Below are 15,923 nucleotides of genomic sequence, written 5' to 3' on the forward strand. Positions count from 1 at the left end.
TGAGCCCACCACCACGACCAACGCCATAAACACATCCATCATCTGAAAAGTGTCCTCAGGCCTCTTGGCATCCCTCCCCACCCCACATCCCCAAGCAGCCACCAATCAGCTTTCTGTCTTCATAGGTCAATTTGCATTTTCTAGAATGTTATATACATGGAATCATACAGTATAGGCTCTTTTTAAAACTTAATTAAGGAAAAGTCACAAAACGTAAAATTCACCATCTAAAGTGTGTAATTTGGCTGGGTGTGGTAGCTTAAACCTGTAATCCCAGCACTTTGGGAGGCTGATACAGGCAGAATGCTTGAGCCCAGGAGTTTGAGACCAGCCTGGGCAACATGGTGAAACCCAGTCTCTACTAAAAATACAAAAATTAGGCCGGCGTGGTGGCATGTGCCTGTAGTCCCAGCTGCTCAGGAGGCTGAGGTGAGAGGATTGCTTGAGCCAGGGGAGGTTGAGACTGCAGTGAGCCACAATTGCACCACTGGACTCCAGCCTGGGCAACAGAATGAGATCCAGTCTCAAAAATAAAAATTTGGCCAGGCGCGGTGGCTCATGCCTGTAATTCCAGCACTTTGGGAGGCTGAGGCGGGCAGATCACTTGAAGTCAGGAGTTCCAGACCAGCCTGGCCAACATGGCGAAACTCTGTCTCTACTAAAAATAGAAAAATTAGCTCTGTGTGGTGGCGGATGCCTGTAATCCCCTGAGATTGGAAGGGAGGCTGAGGCAGGAGAATCGCTTGAAACCAGGACGTGAAGGTTACAGTGAGCCAGGGTCACAGCACTGCAGTGGAGTGCAAGACTGCGTCTCAAAAAAGAAAAAAAAAATTAAATGTGCTAGTCAGTGCATTCACCGTGTTGTGCAACGACCAGCTCTATCTGAGTCCAGAACATTTTCATCCTCTTAAAAGGAAACCCGGTCCCCATGAGCAGTCACTCCCTATTCCCCCTCCCCGAGTCCCTGGCAACCACCAATCTGCTTCCTGTCTCTATGGATTTGCCTGTTCTGGACATTTCATATCAATGGAAACGTACACCATGTGGCTTTTTTGCATCTGGCTTCTCTCAGCTTCATGTTTTTGGGGTTCATCTATGTTGTAGCACGGAGCAGTGGTTCATTCCTTTTTATGGCTGAATCATACTCCGTTGTGTGGATGGACCACGTTTTGTGTATGCATTCATCTGCCGATGGACATGGGGTTGTTTCCACCTTTCGGCTATTGTGAATAGAGCTGCAGTGGACATTGGTGTACAAGGAATTGAGTCGCTGCTTTCTATTCTTTTGGGTCTATACCTGGGAGCAGAATTGCTACGTCTGTATGTAGTTATGTAATCTCTTTTGTCAGGCTTCTCCTTTTTTTTGAGACGGAGTCTCGCTCTTTCACCCAGGCTGGAGTGCAGTGGCGCGATCTAGGCTCACTGCAAGCTCCGCCTCCTGGATTCACACCATTCTCCCGCCTCAGCCTCCTGAGTAGCTGGGACTACATGCGCCCCCCCCCCCACACCACGCCTGGCGAACTTTTTTTTTTGGTTTTGTATTTTTAGTAGAGAAGGGGTTTCACCGTGTTAGCCAGAATGGTCTCGATCTCCTGACCTCATGATCTGCCCACCTCGGCCTCCCAAAATGCTGGGATTACAGGCATAAGCCACTGCACTGGCCTTGTCAGGCTTCTTTCACTCAGCCCAACAATTCTGAATTGGTTTCCTATCACTGTGAGCATCAGGAACCAGCCATCCTGAACTCGTTGGTTCCTTCTCATTGTTGAACCATATTCCATGGTGTGGTCAGTTTGTTCATTCGGTTGGTGGACATTTGGGTTCTCAGTTTGGGGCTCTCAGAAGTTACACGTCTCTGTCTCGACATTTGCTTCATTTCTCCAGAGTAACTCCTGAGAGGAGAATTGCTAGGTCACGTGCTAGGTATGTGTTTTAACATTGAAAGAAACTGCTGAAGTGTTTTCTAAAGCAGATGAGGGCCAGGCACAGTGGCTCATGCCTGTAATCCCAGGACTTTGGGAGGTCAAGGCAGGTGGAGTTCCAGACCAGCCTGGGCAACATGGCAAAACCCCCCCTCTGCAAAAAAAAAAAAATACAAAAATTAGCTGGGCATGGTGGTGCAGTCAGAGGATCACTTCAGCCCAGGAGGTCGAGGCTGCAGTGAGCTGAGATCATGCCACTGCATTCCAGACTGAGTGACAGAGTGAGACCCTGTCTCAAAAAATAAAAAAGCAGATGAGCTGCCTCGTTCAGATAGTTTGTTGTTGTTGTTGCTGTTTTTTTTTTTTTTTGGAGACGGAGTCTCGCTCTGTCGCCCAGGCTGGAGTGCAGTGGCATGATCTCGGCTCACTGCAAGCTCTGCCTTCCGGGTTCACGCCATTCTCCTGCCTCAGCCTCCCGAGTAGCTGGGACTACAGGCGCCCGCCACTGCGCCCAGCTAATTTTTTGTATTTTTAGTAGAGACGGGGTTTCACCGTGGTCTCGATCTCCTGACCTCGTGATCCGCCCGCCTCTGCCTCCCAAAGTGCTGGGATTACAGGCGTGAGCCACCACACCCAGCCTGTTGTTGCTGTTTTTAAGAAATAGAGTCTCTGCCAGGCGTGGTGGCTCACGCTTGTAAATCCCAGCACTTTGGGAGGCCGAGGCGGGTGGATCACTTGAAGTCAGGAGTTCGAGACCAGCCTGGTCAACATGGCTGTCTCTACTAAAACAGAGAAACACTGTCTCTACTAAAAACACAAAATTAGCCGGGCATGGTGGTGGGCCCCTGTAATCCCGGCTACTCAGGAGGCTGAGGCAGTAGAGTTGGTTCAGCCCGACAGGCGGAGGTTGCAGTGAGCCAAGATCACGCCACTGTGCTCTAGCCTGGGTGATAAAGCAAGACTCCATTTCAAAAAAATAAAAAAATAAACAGCATCTCGCCCTGTTGCTCAAGCTGTATCTTAGATAGTAAAAATAAAAAATAAAAAATAAAAAAAAAACAGGCTCTCAAAGCTTTATCTCATGACCTGGAGGAACATACAAATGCACTAACATATCAAGGAAAGAATTAGGTTTTACAGCTAAATGGATAAGACAATCCAAATTTTATTAAACTATATACAGTATATATATATATCTATTTCCCTGGGAGAAAACATGACAGTTACTTACTAACCTGGGGGAAAGTTTTAAGAGTTAAATCTTGTGTGTCCCCCAGCCTTCTTCCCTGTCGCCATTCCCTATCCCTGTGTGAACTGCTGCCTCGGCCTCATAAGTTATCGTTTCTTTCAGCCTCAGCCCTTCTAACACTTCTGCAGGAATTCTCAGAGCCTCTAGTGGCCCTGACTCCACTCAGTCACAGTGCTGAGTCATGCTTCTCTTTAGGGCAGAGGTCAGCAAACCTTTGCTTTGAAGGGCTGGATAGTAAATATTTTAGGCTTTCCAGGCTGTAATATTACAGTCTGTGTCTGAACTATTTCACTCTGCTCTTGTAGCAGAAGCAGCCACAGACAGTAAGGAAAGGAGTGGGCAAGGCTGCCTTCCAGTAAAACTTTATTTATAAAAACAGGTGGTGGGCCTATCATACCATCCTTTATTCTTCTACTCACCTCGTGAACGAACTCCTCTTCATCCTTCAGAACCCCCCCCGCCGCCTTTTTTTTCTTCACGATGGAGTCTCACTCTGTCGCCCAGGCCAGAATGCAGTGGCATGATTGTGGCTCGCTGCAACCTCCACCTCCCAGATTCAAGCGATTCTCCTGCCTCAGCCTCCCAAGTAGCTGGGATTACAGGCACCCACCACCATGCCCGGCTAATTTTTGTATTTTTAGTACAGACAGGGTTTCACCATGTTGGTCAGGCTGGTCTTGAACTCCTGACCTCAAGCAATCCACCCGCCTTGGCCTCCCAAAGTGCTCGGATTACAAGCATGAGCGACCGCGCCTGGTCTTAGAACCCCTCTTAGATATTCCTGCTCCCCTAATGTCTTCTCTTGTCCTTTAGGATAATCCCTCCTGCTGTGTGTCTTTTAACTGCTGCGCTGGATTCACGTCTACACTCGCGTCTGTTTGCATACCAGTCTCTCCTGCCTGGCTTTGGGCCTCATCTTCACACCCTCAGCCATTCTTGGTTGACTCATGCCGCATTTATGGCTCTTGATCCAAGCCCCTAGGTGGGCTGGCACCAGCATTTCTTTTTCTTGCAACCTTCAGAAGCAAATGCACTTTTTAGGAATAAACTTGGCCGGGCACAGTCACTCATCCCTATAATCTCAGTACTCTAGGGGGCCTAGGCAGGTGGATCATTTGAGCCCAGGAGTTTGACAACAACCTGAGCAATATAGTGAGGCCCCCATCTCTACAGAAAATACAGAAACATTAGCCAGCATGCATGGTGGTGTGCACCTATAGTCCCAGCTACTTGTGAGGCGGAGGTGAGAGGATCACATGAGCCCAGGGAGATCAAGTCTGCAGTGAGCCGTGATCATGCCAATGCACCCCAGCCTGGGAAGTAGAGCAAGACCCTAACAAAAAAAAAAAAAAGAAGAAGAAAAAACTGGGCGACCCTCTCTCTTAGGAAAAAAAAAAAAAGGGCTAGGTGCGGTGGCTCACACCTGTAATCCCAGCACTTTGGGAAGCCGAGGTGGGTGGATCACAAGGTCGAGAGATTGAGACCATCCTGGCCAACATGGTGAAACCCCGTCTCTACTAAAAATACAAAAATTAGTTGGGCATGGTGGTGGGCGGCTGTAGTCCCAGCTACTGGGGAGGCTGAGGCAGGAGAATCACTTGAACCCGGGAGGCAGAGGTTGCAGTGAGCCGAGATCTGCCACTGGACTCCAGCATGGTGATAGAGTGAGACTCCATCTCAAAAAAAAAAAAAAAAATGAAGAGGGTGAATTTTGGGGAGCTAAACAATCTATATACGTGGACATAACAGAGCGGAATAGATATTGAGGACTGCAGAAGGTGATGGGGGGAGGAGGGTGAGGGTGAACAAATTTCCTGTTGGGTACGATGTTCACTATTCAGGCAATGTGTATCCCAAAAGCCCAGATTGGCCTGGCGCAGTGGCTCACTCCTGTAATCCTAGCACTTTGGGAGGCCAAGGCGGGAGGATCGTTTGAGCTTAGGAGTTCAAGGCCACCTAGCCAACATAATGAGAGCACTTTGGAAGCCCGAAGCGGGTGGATCACGAGGTCAGGAGATCGAGACCATCCTGGCTAACATGGTGAAACTCCATCTCTACTAAAAATACAAAAAAAAATTAGCCAGGCGCGGTGGCGGGCGCCTGTTGTCTCAGCTACTCGAGAGGCTGAGGCAGGAGAATGGCGTGAACCCGGGAGGCGGAGCTTGCAGTGAGCCAAGATAGTGCCACTGCAGTCTGGCCTGGGTGAAAGAGCGAGACTGTCTTAAAAAAAAAAGGCCGGGTGCGGTAGTTCATGTCTGTAATCCCAGCACTTTGCGAGGCTGAGGAGGATGGATCACCTGAGGTCAGGAGTTCGAGACCAGCCTGGCCAACATAGTGAAACCCTGTCTATACTAAAAATACAAAAAAAATTAGCCGGGCGTGGTGGTGGGGTGCCTGTAATCCCAGCTACTTGGGAGGCTGAGACAGGAGAATCGCTTGAACCCAGGAGGTGGAGGTTGCAGTGAGCCGACATCATGCCACTGCACTAGAGCCTGGGCAACAAAGAGCGAAACTCCATCTCAAAAAAAAAAAGCCCAGACTTCACCACTACACGATATATGTGTATAAGAAACCTGCACTTGTAGGCCAGGCGTGGTGGCTCACCCCTCTAATCCCAGCACTTAGGGAAGTCGAGGTTGGCAGATCACCTGAGGTCAGGAGTTTGAGACCAGCCTGGCCAACATGGCAAAACCCCATCTCTACTTAAAAAAATACAAAAATTAGCCGGGTGTGGTGGCGCATGCCTATAGTCCCAGCTACTCAGGAGGCTGAGGCAGAAGAATTGCTTGAACCCAGGCAGCAGAGGTTGCAGTGAGCCGAGATCACACCACTGCACTCTAGCCTGGGCGACAGCGCGAGACTCTTATCTCAAAAACAAAAAAAGAAAAAGAAAAGAAATTGGTATTGGCAGACTGCTACTTACCACCTTCCTGGTGTGCTTCTGGTGTCACTAGCTCTTCCATTCAAGCCCTCTCTCTGGTAGAGGATCCTTTCCGGGGAGTCCTATCGCATTGCGAATCTCCTGTGGTCTTGGACAGCTAGCTCCTCAGTCTTTCCTTGTTGCCCGTGACCTTGGCAGTCTTGGGACCACCAGCCATATTCCTGCAGGATGCCCCCAGCCTGGGCCTGCCTGATGTTCTTCTCCCCAGTAGACCGGAGTTGTGGCTTCAGAAGCAACCACACTCTAGGCCATTCCCGAGTGCATTTTTCGTGGCTCTCCCGGACTTCATCTTCCTAGGTTGGGTTTCAAGTACCCTGGAGTTTTGGGAATCCCAAATTTCAGGACAGGTTCAGTCTTGCTCATCCCCACATGCCTCTCGCTGTTACTGCTGTGTGGCCAAGGCCTGTGGGGCCGAGTCGTCTTCTGCTTGGGGAGCTGTTGGGGAAGTTTATTCAGAGATGAGGTCAGGAAGGATGTGGGCTGGGAAGGGCATAGCAGAAAGAGGGTCATGGCTTGTTGGGCTTTAGAATTGAGAGGCTGCCTCTGGATGGGGTGGGATGGGGGCTGGGATGGAGCAAACTCAGGGGAAGGGTCAGGTCTTGGGGTTGTCTGATGATGTCACTTGTAAAAGCCACTGTATTTTTTTTTAAGTGACAGGGTCTCTCTCTGTCACCCAGGCTGGAGCACAGCTGGTATAATCATGGCTCACTGCAGCCTCAATCTCCTGGGTTCAAGTGATCCTCCCACCTCAGCCTCCTGAGGAGCTGGGACCACAGGCGAGCACCACTATGCCTTTATTTTTTGTAGAGACGGGGTCTCGCTATGTTGCCCAGGCTGGTCTCAAACTCCTGGCCTCAAGCGATCCTCCCACCTTGGCCTCCTAAAGTGTTGGGATTATAAGCATGAGCCACTGCAGGAGCCTGAGGTCACATTGAAGGACAGACAGACCCTCACGGGATGTCGTGACTGGTTGCCTCTGGCTTTTTGGGCGAGCCTAGTCGGGTGGGGAACTCCAGCATCGGGTCAGGTGCTATCTGCCCAGGAGTGGGACTCCACATGCCCCTTAAACTTCCTCCCACCATTCTGACCATGCCTGGCTCTGACCTCCCTTCTAGCTCCAGGACACGCGCGCCCTGAGCCTGGAAGGCATGCTGAAGCCAGGCGGCCGGCAGGATGAGTGTGAAAGAGGCAGGCAGCTCGGGCCGCCGGGAGCAGGCGGCCTACCACCTGCACATCTACCCCCAGCTGTCCACCACCGAGAGCCAGGCCTCGTGCCGCGTGACTGCCACCAAGGACAGCACCACCTCGGACGTCATCAAGGACGCCATCGCCAGCCTGCGGCTGGACGGCACCAAATGTTATGTGCTGGTGGAGGTCAAAGAGTCGGGAGGCGAGGAATGGGTGCTGGACGCCAACGACTCGCCTGTGCACCGGGTGCTGCTATGGCCCCGGCGGGCACAGGACGAGCACCCTCAGGAGGATGGCTACTACTTCCTGCTGCAGGAGCGCAACGCGGATGGGACCATCAAGTATGTGCATATGCAGCTGGTGGCGCAGGCCACAGCCACCCAGCGCCTGGTGGAGCGTGGCCTCTTGCCACGGCAGCAGGCGGACTTTGATGACCTGTGTAACCTCCCCGAGCTAACCGAGGGCAACCTCCTGAAGAACCTCAAGCACCGCTTCCTGCAACAAAAGATCTACACGTACGCGGGGAGCATCCTGGTGGCCATCAACCCCTTTAAGTTCCTGCCCATCTACAACCCCAAGTACGTGAAGATGTATGAGAACCAGCAGCTGGGCAAGCTGGAGCCACACGTCTTCGCGCTGGCCGACGTGGCCTACTACACCATGCTCAGGAAGCGCGTGAACCAGTGCATCGTGATCTCGGGTGAGAGCGGCTCCGGCAAGACCCAGAGCACCAACTTCCTCATCCACTGCCTCACCGCCCTCAGCCAGAAGGGCTATGCCAGCGGCGTCGAGAGGACCATCCTGGGTGCTGGCCCTGTGCTGGAGGTGAGCGGGGAAGCTGGTCGGTCTGTGGGAGGGGGCATTTGTTTGGAAAATGCGGGTTTCAAGCCAAGCTCGGTGGCCCACATCTATAATCCCAATGCTTTGGAAGGCTGAGGGAGGAGGATTGCTTGAGCCCAGGAGTTCAAGATCAGCCTGGGCAACATAGCAAGACCTTTTCTCTACAAAAAAAAAAAAAATGATTAGCCAGGCAGGCATAGTAGTGCTCACCTGTAGTCCCAGCTGCTCAGGAGGCTGAGGCAGGAGGATCACTTGAGCCCAGGAGTTCGAGGCTTCAATGAGCTACGATCATGCCACTACACTCCAGCCTGGATGACAGAGAGAGACTCCATCTCAAAAAAAAAAAAAAAGAAATTTCAGGCTGGGTGTGGTGGCTCATGTCTATAACCCCCGTGGTTTTTGAGAGGCTGAGGCAAGGGAATCGCTTGAGCCCAGGAATTCAACATCAGCCTGGGCAACACAGCAAGGCCCCCTCTCTACAAAAAAAAAAAAAAAAAGAGATTACCGAAGTGCGGTGGCACACATTTGTTGTCCCAGCTGTTGGAGAGGCTAAGGCAGGAGGATCACTTGAGCCCACAAGTTGGAGCTATGATTGCACTGCTGCACTCCAGCCTGGGCAACAGAGACAGACCCTGCCTCTAAAGAGAGAAAAAGTGGAGGTTTTCTGATTGTTGTTATTATTCAGGTACTGCGAGGCCAACTGGTCAGGATGCAACTGCCTCTTGGAAAGAAAGTTTGTTACTCACAGTTCCCGAAAGAAGAGGATGCAATGCCATGGAAGGCCACAGGGGGAAGCACTGGGACTCATCAGGAGGCTGAGGGAGAGAGGGAAAAAGGGAGCGGGGAGAGGCAGGAAACTTTATTGTGATTTTCATGCATCAGAATGTGCTAGGCAGAGTAAGCTGGCTTAGGATTGGCTTGTTTGAATTATTTCAATGGGCTCTGGGGCATAGGGGCTGCCCCTTGTTGTCAGGTGCCAGGTCCTGGGGTGATGAGGGCAGGGGATAGTGGGCTGGAGTGTGAGAGTCCCAGAGAGGAGGTGGCTGGGGTGTAGGCTCTGGACTGGTTGGTTTGCATATGGAAGGCAAGTCCCAAACCATCTCTAGGAACTGGCTAGAATCAATCTAGGAATTGGGAAGGGCCGTCTCCCTGGGGTCAGCCAGGCCCCAGATGTCAGAGCATCAGAAATACAGAAAATAAGTCACTGGGCGTGGTGGCTCACACCTGTAATCCCAACACTTTGGGAGGCTGAGGCAGGTGGATCACGGGAGGTCAGGACTTTGAGACCAGCCTGGCCAACATGATGAAACCTCGTTTCTACTAAAAATATAAAAATTATCCAGGCATGATGGTGTGTGCCTGTAATCCCAGCTACTCGGGAGGCTGAGGCAGGAGAATCGCTTGAACCCGGTAGGTGGAGGTTGCAGTGAGCCAAGATCGCTTCACTGCACTCCAGCCTGGGTGACAGAGCGAAACTCCGCCTCAAAAAAAAAAAAAAACAAAGTCACAGTTACTACACATTTGGCTTCCAGAACATGGCCATTCATTCTCAAGGTGCCTGAAAAAAAAGGCTGGTGCATTCAAACCAGTTTGAGGAGTGCTTCACAACGGGACATTTCTAGGGGGACCGGCAGGGTGGAAGGAAGCCAGCAAGGCGTACGGCAGGCCTAGGGGTTAAGGGGATGGTGAAGCATTGTCGGGGAGGGGGCTGCCTAGTTTCACTGTAGAGGCAGCAGAGAAGGGACCAACCCAGGCTCTTATGCCTCATGCCCTCTGCCCACTGTTCATTGCCCTGATCAGCCAAACCCCACAGCAGCCCTCGATGTGCCACTGTGGGTGAGTCTTGTGGCCACAGGGCTACAGAGGTGACCACACAGCACCCATCATTGCAGGGGTTGTAGGACAAGGTGCATCCACATGTCTCAGAACAACGCAACCATCGCCACCTGGTGAGGGCCAGGGGCAGCGTGTGGCCTCAGGGGTCTGCACCTCTGGGTGTGGGATCTGCCTTTTTTTCATTTTTATTTTATTTTTTGTAGAGATGGGGGTCTCACTGTATTCCCCAGGCTGGTCTCGAACTCCTGGATGCCAATGATCCTCCCACCTTGGCCTCCCAAAATGCTGGGATTATAGGCGTGAACCACTGCACCCAGCTCCGCTTGAAAAAAAACAAAAAACAAAAAAACAGATTGGTTGTTTTAGAGCAGTTTTAGGTTTATAAAAATACCGAGCAGATAGTGCAGAGAGTTCCCATGTACCCCTTCCACGCCCAGGTTCTCACATTATTTATATTTTGCATTCATGTGGTGTGTTGGTTGCAACTGACTCAAGTCCACGTTGGTACTGTTACTAACAGCCATAGTTTCCATTAGGGTTCTTGGTGTTGCACATTCTTTGAGTTTGGACAAAAGTATAATGAATGTATCTGCCGTTGGAGTGTCACAGAGTGGTGTCACTGCCCTAAAATTCCTCCATGCTCCCCCTGTTCATCCCTCCGTGACCTTTGGCAGCCACAGCTCTTCTCACTGCCTCCACAGTTCTGTCTTTTCCAGGCTGTCTGTAGTTGGAGTCCCAGTGTTGCAGGCTTTTCAGACTGGCTTCTTCCACTTCACAACCAGCATTTAAGGTTCCTGCATGTCAGTTGGGCATGGTGGCTTACGTAATCCCAGTGCACTGGGAGGCCGAGGCAGGAGGATCACTTGAGCCCAGGAGTTCCAGATCAGCCTGGGCAACATAACAAGACCCTGTCTCTACAAAAAAAAAAAAAAAAATTAGCCAGGTGTGGTGGTGTTTGCCTGTGGTCCCGCCTACGTGGGAGTCTGAGGCAGGAGAATCACTTGAGCACAGGAGGTTGAGGCTGCAGTGAGCCAACGTCGGGCCACTGCACTCCAGCCTAGGTGACAGAGCGAGACCCTGTCCCCCAAAAAAAGGGGAGAGGAGATTCCTCCATGTCTTTTCGTGGCTTGAGAGCTCATTTCTTTTGCTGAATTGTAGCTCATTATATGAATGTGTCAGTTTCTTCACACGTAGGATCCTGAGAGCCCCCTCAGTGGAGAGAGGGAGTTGGGGGCAGGGTCAGACCCCACCCTTCCTGGAGCCTTGACCTCTCGCCTCTTGTTAGTCCCCACAAGCTGAGGGCTGCCATGCAAATTCACTGAAATCACATATAAGCAGTGCCTAGGAATACATTTCAGTTCCTCTTCCTCTCTGAGGTCATCAGTAAGACATTAATTGGGGTCGTACAACTTAGCCCTGGTCCGACATATGTAACTTATTCCTGTTTTCTCCTGTGCAAGTAACACAGAGATTCATTGTCATTGTTTACATCAGCTTTTAATAAAACCGCTGAGCGATTTCACCATAGAATGTCCATTTCCTTTCCTTTCCCGTCCCCTCCCCTCCCCTCCCCTCCCCTCCCCTCCCCTCTCCTCCCCTCCCCTCTCCTCCCCTCTCCTCTATTCCTTTCTTGTCAGGGTCTCTCTCCGTTACCTAGGATGGAGTGCAGTGGCACGATCATAACTCACCGCAGCCTCGAGAACTTCTGGGCTCAAGCGATCCTCCCACCCAAGTAGCTGGAATTCCAGGTGTGCACCACCATGCCCGGCTAATTTTTAAATTTTCTATAGAGACACAGTCTTACTACGTTCTCCAGGCTGGTCTCGAACTCCTGGCTTCCAGTGATCCTCCCACCTCAGCTGTTTTTAATATGGCTTGTCTTGTGTGCATTGCATTATATACCCAGACCACCCGTTCATTGCTGTGTGAGCATTTGCTGTGTGGCAGGCTATGATATAGGTGCTGGGCTATGTGGTGGCCAAAGTCAACACAAAATTCTCCCCAGGTAGAACTCGGGGAAGACTCTGGGTGACACAGGAGCTATAGAGGTTCTGAGCAGAGGTAGATACAACCCAGCTCTGGTTTCCCGAGGCTGCCCTGGCGTCATCCCAGCTCTGAGACTCAGCCACAGTGAAACTGCCAGTGGCCCCAGTGTCCTCCCAGCAGGTGGCCAGGGGGCTCAACGGCTCTCCAGGCCAAAACATCAGTGCCTGGCATCCACACCCGAGATAAAACAGTGATCTTGAAAATTCAGCATGTGTGGCACACACCTGTAATCCCAGAGTCAGGAGGCTGAGTCCTGAGTCAGGAGGATTGCGTGAGCCTAGTAATTCCAGACCAGCCTGGGTAACATTGCAAGACCCCATCTCTACCAAAAAGTTTAAAAACTAGGCTGGGTGCAGTGGCTCATGCCTGTAATCCCAGCACTTTGGGAGGCCAAGGCAGGTGGATCACCTGAGGTCAAGGGTTCGACACCAGCCTGGCAAACATGGTGAAACCCCGTCTCTACTAAAAATACAAAAATTAGCCAGGTGTGGTGGCGAGCGCCTATAATCCCAGCTACTTGGGAGGCTGAGGCAGGAGAATGGCTTGAACTTGGGAGGCGGAGGTTGCAGTGAGCCAATATCGCACCATTGCACTCCAGCCTGGGCAACAAGAGCGAAACTCCGTCTCAAAATTAAAAATAAAAATAAAAAATTAGCCAGGCATGGCGGTGCATGCCTGTGGTCTCAGCTCTCAGGAGCTTGAAGTGGGAGGATTGCTTGAGCCCAGAAGTTCAAGACTGCAGTGAGCTGTGATCACACACTGCACTCCAGCCTGGGTGACAGAGCAAGACCCTGTCTCAAAAAAATAACAAAAAAAATGTAGTAGGTGAATGAATGAGAGGGTAGATCCAACATTTACCATGTCAGACATTTTGCCAAATGGGACTAGGCAGGTGGGTAAACGCCTGAGCCCCGCAGAAATGACACGCCCAGCCCCAGGGTCTCAAGGTGGCACGGCCAGGAGGAAGGATTGCTACCTAGGTCTCAGTTCAGGGTCCATGTCCTCCCCACCACGTTGCTGCCCCCACAGCACCATCTCCCTAGGACCCTCCAGGGCGTGGACAAGTTTCCTGTTGCTAAGTGTTAGGGGCAAGGGAGTCTCCAACAACAGGGATTAAGGCTCTCATGGTCCTGGAGGCCAGAAGTCTGAAATCAAGGTGTCCACGGGGCCGCACTCCCTCCCGGCTCTGGGGGAGGATGCTTCAGGCCTCTTCAGCTTCTCTGGTGGCTGCAGATGTGCCCTGGCCTGTGGCCACGTCGCATCAGTCTCTGCCTCTGTCGTCAGGGGTGTTCTTCCTGTGTGTCCGTGTCTTCACGTGGCTTTCTTATAACAAGGACGCCACTCATGGGATGTAGGGCCCATCCTACCCCGGCATGACCTCATCCTACCTAATTGCATTTTCAAAGACCCTATTTCCAAATAAGGTCACATACACAGTTTCCGGGGGTGAGGATGTGGATATAATTTTGGGGGCGAGGGGCTCAAGTCAGCCCACAGCATCCCCCATACAGTCCCACCTGGTCTGCTTCAAGTCCTACCTGGCCCCTGGCAAGTCCCACTTGGTGACATCTTGTGCCTGGGTCCTTGAGGGCTGCCCCAGATCCGCGATTGTCCTGGGGACTGGTAGTTCCTCCCCGGATGCCAGCAAAGCTCCCTCCAGCCTCCACGCCTGCACAGTCTCCAGTATGCCTTCAACAGCCATTAGTCACCCTCCGTGAGTCAGACCCCTGGTCCTGCCAGGCCGACCTGCTTGGGGCCTCAGCAGCGGGGGCTGGCGAGGCCAGTTTTCTCCAGGGGTTCTAAGCCGCTCGAGGGTGGTGCCCACGCCGGCTTCCAAAACAGGCTTGAGCCAAATCCACGTCATGGCAATAAACGTGCTTCCTGGGGCAACTGTTTGCAAAGGGATGTGATTGTCTTCACTGAGAGCTGGATTTCTCAACCTTGGCTCTGCTGACATTCAGGGCCGGATCGTTCTCTGGGGTGGGAGTCATCCTGTGCATTGAAGGACGTTGAGCAGCATCCCTGGCCTCCACCCACCAGATGCCAGGAGCACTCCCCACCCCGCAGGTGTGACAACCAGAAGTGTCCCCAGACATTTCATTGATTAGAGAGGTATTAACAAAATAGCTTCCCGTTGTCCCCTGGGGACAGACTCACCCCCTGGGAATAGAACAGCTGTCTTTGAGTTCTTCCCATAAGACCCAATCACTGTTCATTGCAGCCACTGAGCTTTTAGAAATTATCTGTGAGTTCTTTCTGTTCTGTGCTAACTTAAGAGTCATTTTCTTTTTTTCTTTTTTTGAGATAGAGTCTTGCTCTATTGCCCAGGCTGGAGTGCAGTGGCACGATCTCGGCTCACTGGAACCTCTGCCTCCTGGGTTTGATTCTCCTGCCTCAGCCCTCCCGAGTAGCTGGGACTACAGGCGCCCACCACCGTGCCCGGCTAATGTTTGTATTTTTAGTAGAGACGGGTTTCACCATAGTGGCCAGGCTGGTCTCAAACTCCTGACCTCAAGTAATCCGCCCTCCGCAGCCTCCCAAAGTGCTGGGATTATAGGCGTGAGCCACCGTGCCTGGCCCCAAGAATCTTTTTTTTAATTTTATTTATTTATTTATTTATTTATTTTGAGACGGAGTTTCTCTCTGTCTCCGGGCTGGAGTGCAGTGGCGCGATCTCGGCTCACTGCAAGTTCTGCCTCCCGGGTTCACGCCATTCTCCTGCCTCAGCCTCCTGAGTAGCTGGGACTACAGGTGCTCGCCACCACACCCAGCTAATTTTTTGTATTTTTAGTAGAGATGGGGTTTCACCGTGTTAGCCAGAATGGTCTCGATCTCCTGACCTCGTGGTCCGCCCACCGCGGCCTCCCAAAGTGCTGAGATTACAAGCATGAGCCACTGCGCCCGGCCATCATTTTCTAATAAGAGGAATAAGACCTCAGGCCCACTGGGTATCAGGGTTTGGGCTTCGTGATTTTCCTCCATCATCTCTAAGCCCTCACGGCAGCTCTGCCCATTTTAAAGATGAGGAAACTGAGCCCCAGAGAGACACGTGGATGCGTGAGTTTCCTGAGGTGTCTATAACAAAGTATTACGGGCTGGGAGCCCTCAAACAGCAGGGGTTGATTCTCTCACAGTTCTGGAGGCCAGAAGTTGAAAATCAAGGTGTGGGCAGGGCTGGGTCCCTCCGGAGGCTCTGAGGGAGAATCTGTCCCAGGCCTCTCTCCCGGGTTCTGGTGGCTTCAGCCGTCTTTGGAGCTCTGGGCTTGTGGCCGCATCACTCTGCCCTCTCCCTCCGTCGTCGCCTGGTCTTCTCCCCTGTGTGTGTCCAATCTCCCTCGCCTTTCTCTCATGGGATCACCTCATCTCAAAATACTTATCTTCATGACATCTGCCAAGACCCCGTTTCCAAATAAAGCCACAGTCACAGGTTCTGGGGGTAAGGACTTAGACATGTCTTTTTTGGGAAGCCGCAAGTCAACCCACTGCAGGTAGATTCCCCAGGCCACACCGCAGAGAGCCACAGCCTAACCCGGGGTTTGAACCCGGCCTGAGCCCCAGCCCCCCGTTCAGGCTGCCTCTCTGCTCTCCCCTCTCTCGCCCGGGCTACAGAAAGCCGGAGATCAGCACAACTCGCAGCATCGATTGGGGATTTTTTTCTCAGCTCCCCGAAAGGAGAAGTTGAGCTGTTTTGAGGTTTGAGTGTCGCTGGGTGCACCCCCTGACCCCCGCCCCCCGCGAGGGTTGCAGCCTCGCTGTGTAATGCTGACCAAAAAACAGGAAGGGAGCACTGTGGAAAGCCGGTTCCAATCAGCTGATCTGCCCGCCACTGCAGTTAACTGTTGCCATCACCTTTCACCAAGTATAGGGGCTGCAGAAGCCATGAGTCTCCCCGTCCTCCACA

General features: G+C 52.0%; 1 protein-coding gene across 2 annotated transcripts in view; it reads left to right on the plus strand.

The window, feature by feature from the left end:
• The window catches only part of MYO9B (myosin IXB), a 138,026-nt gene that overhangs the window by 18,583 nt on the left and 103,520 nt on the right, over positions 1-15,923 (plus strand). For both annotated transcript variants that reach the window (XM_055372082.2, XM_055372084.1), the window contains exon 2: positions 7,228-8,125. In XM_055372082.2, the coding sequence (XP_055228057.1) occupies positions 7,286-8,125 (840 nt within the window). In that variant the 5' untranslated portion in view covers positions 7,228-7,285. The remainder of the gene's footprint in view (positions 1-7,227; positions 8,126-15,923) is intronic.

Source organism: Gorilla gorilla, chromosome 20 (assembly GCF_029281585.2).
Source record: "Gorilla gorilla gorilla isolate KB3781 chromosome 20, NHGRI_mGorGor1-v2.1_pri, whole genome shotgun sequence".
NCBI lineage: Eukaryota > Metazoa > Chordata > Mammalia > Primates > Hominidae > Gorilla > Gorilla gorilla.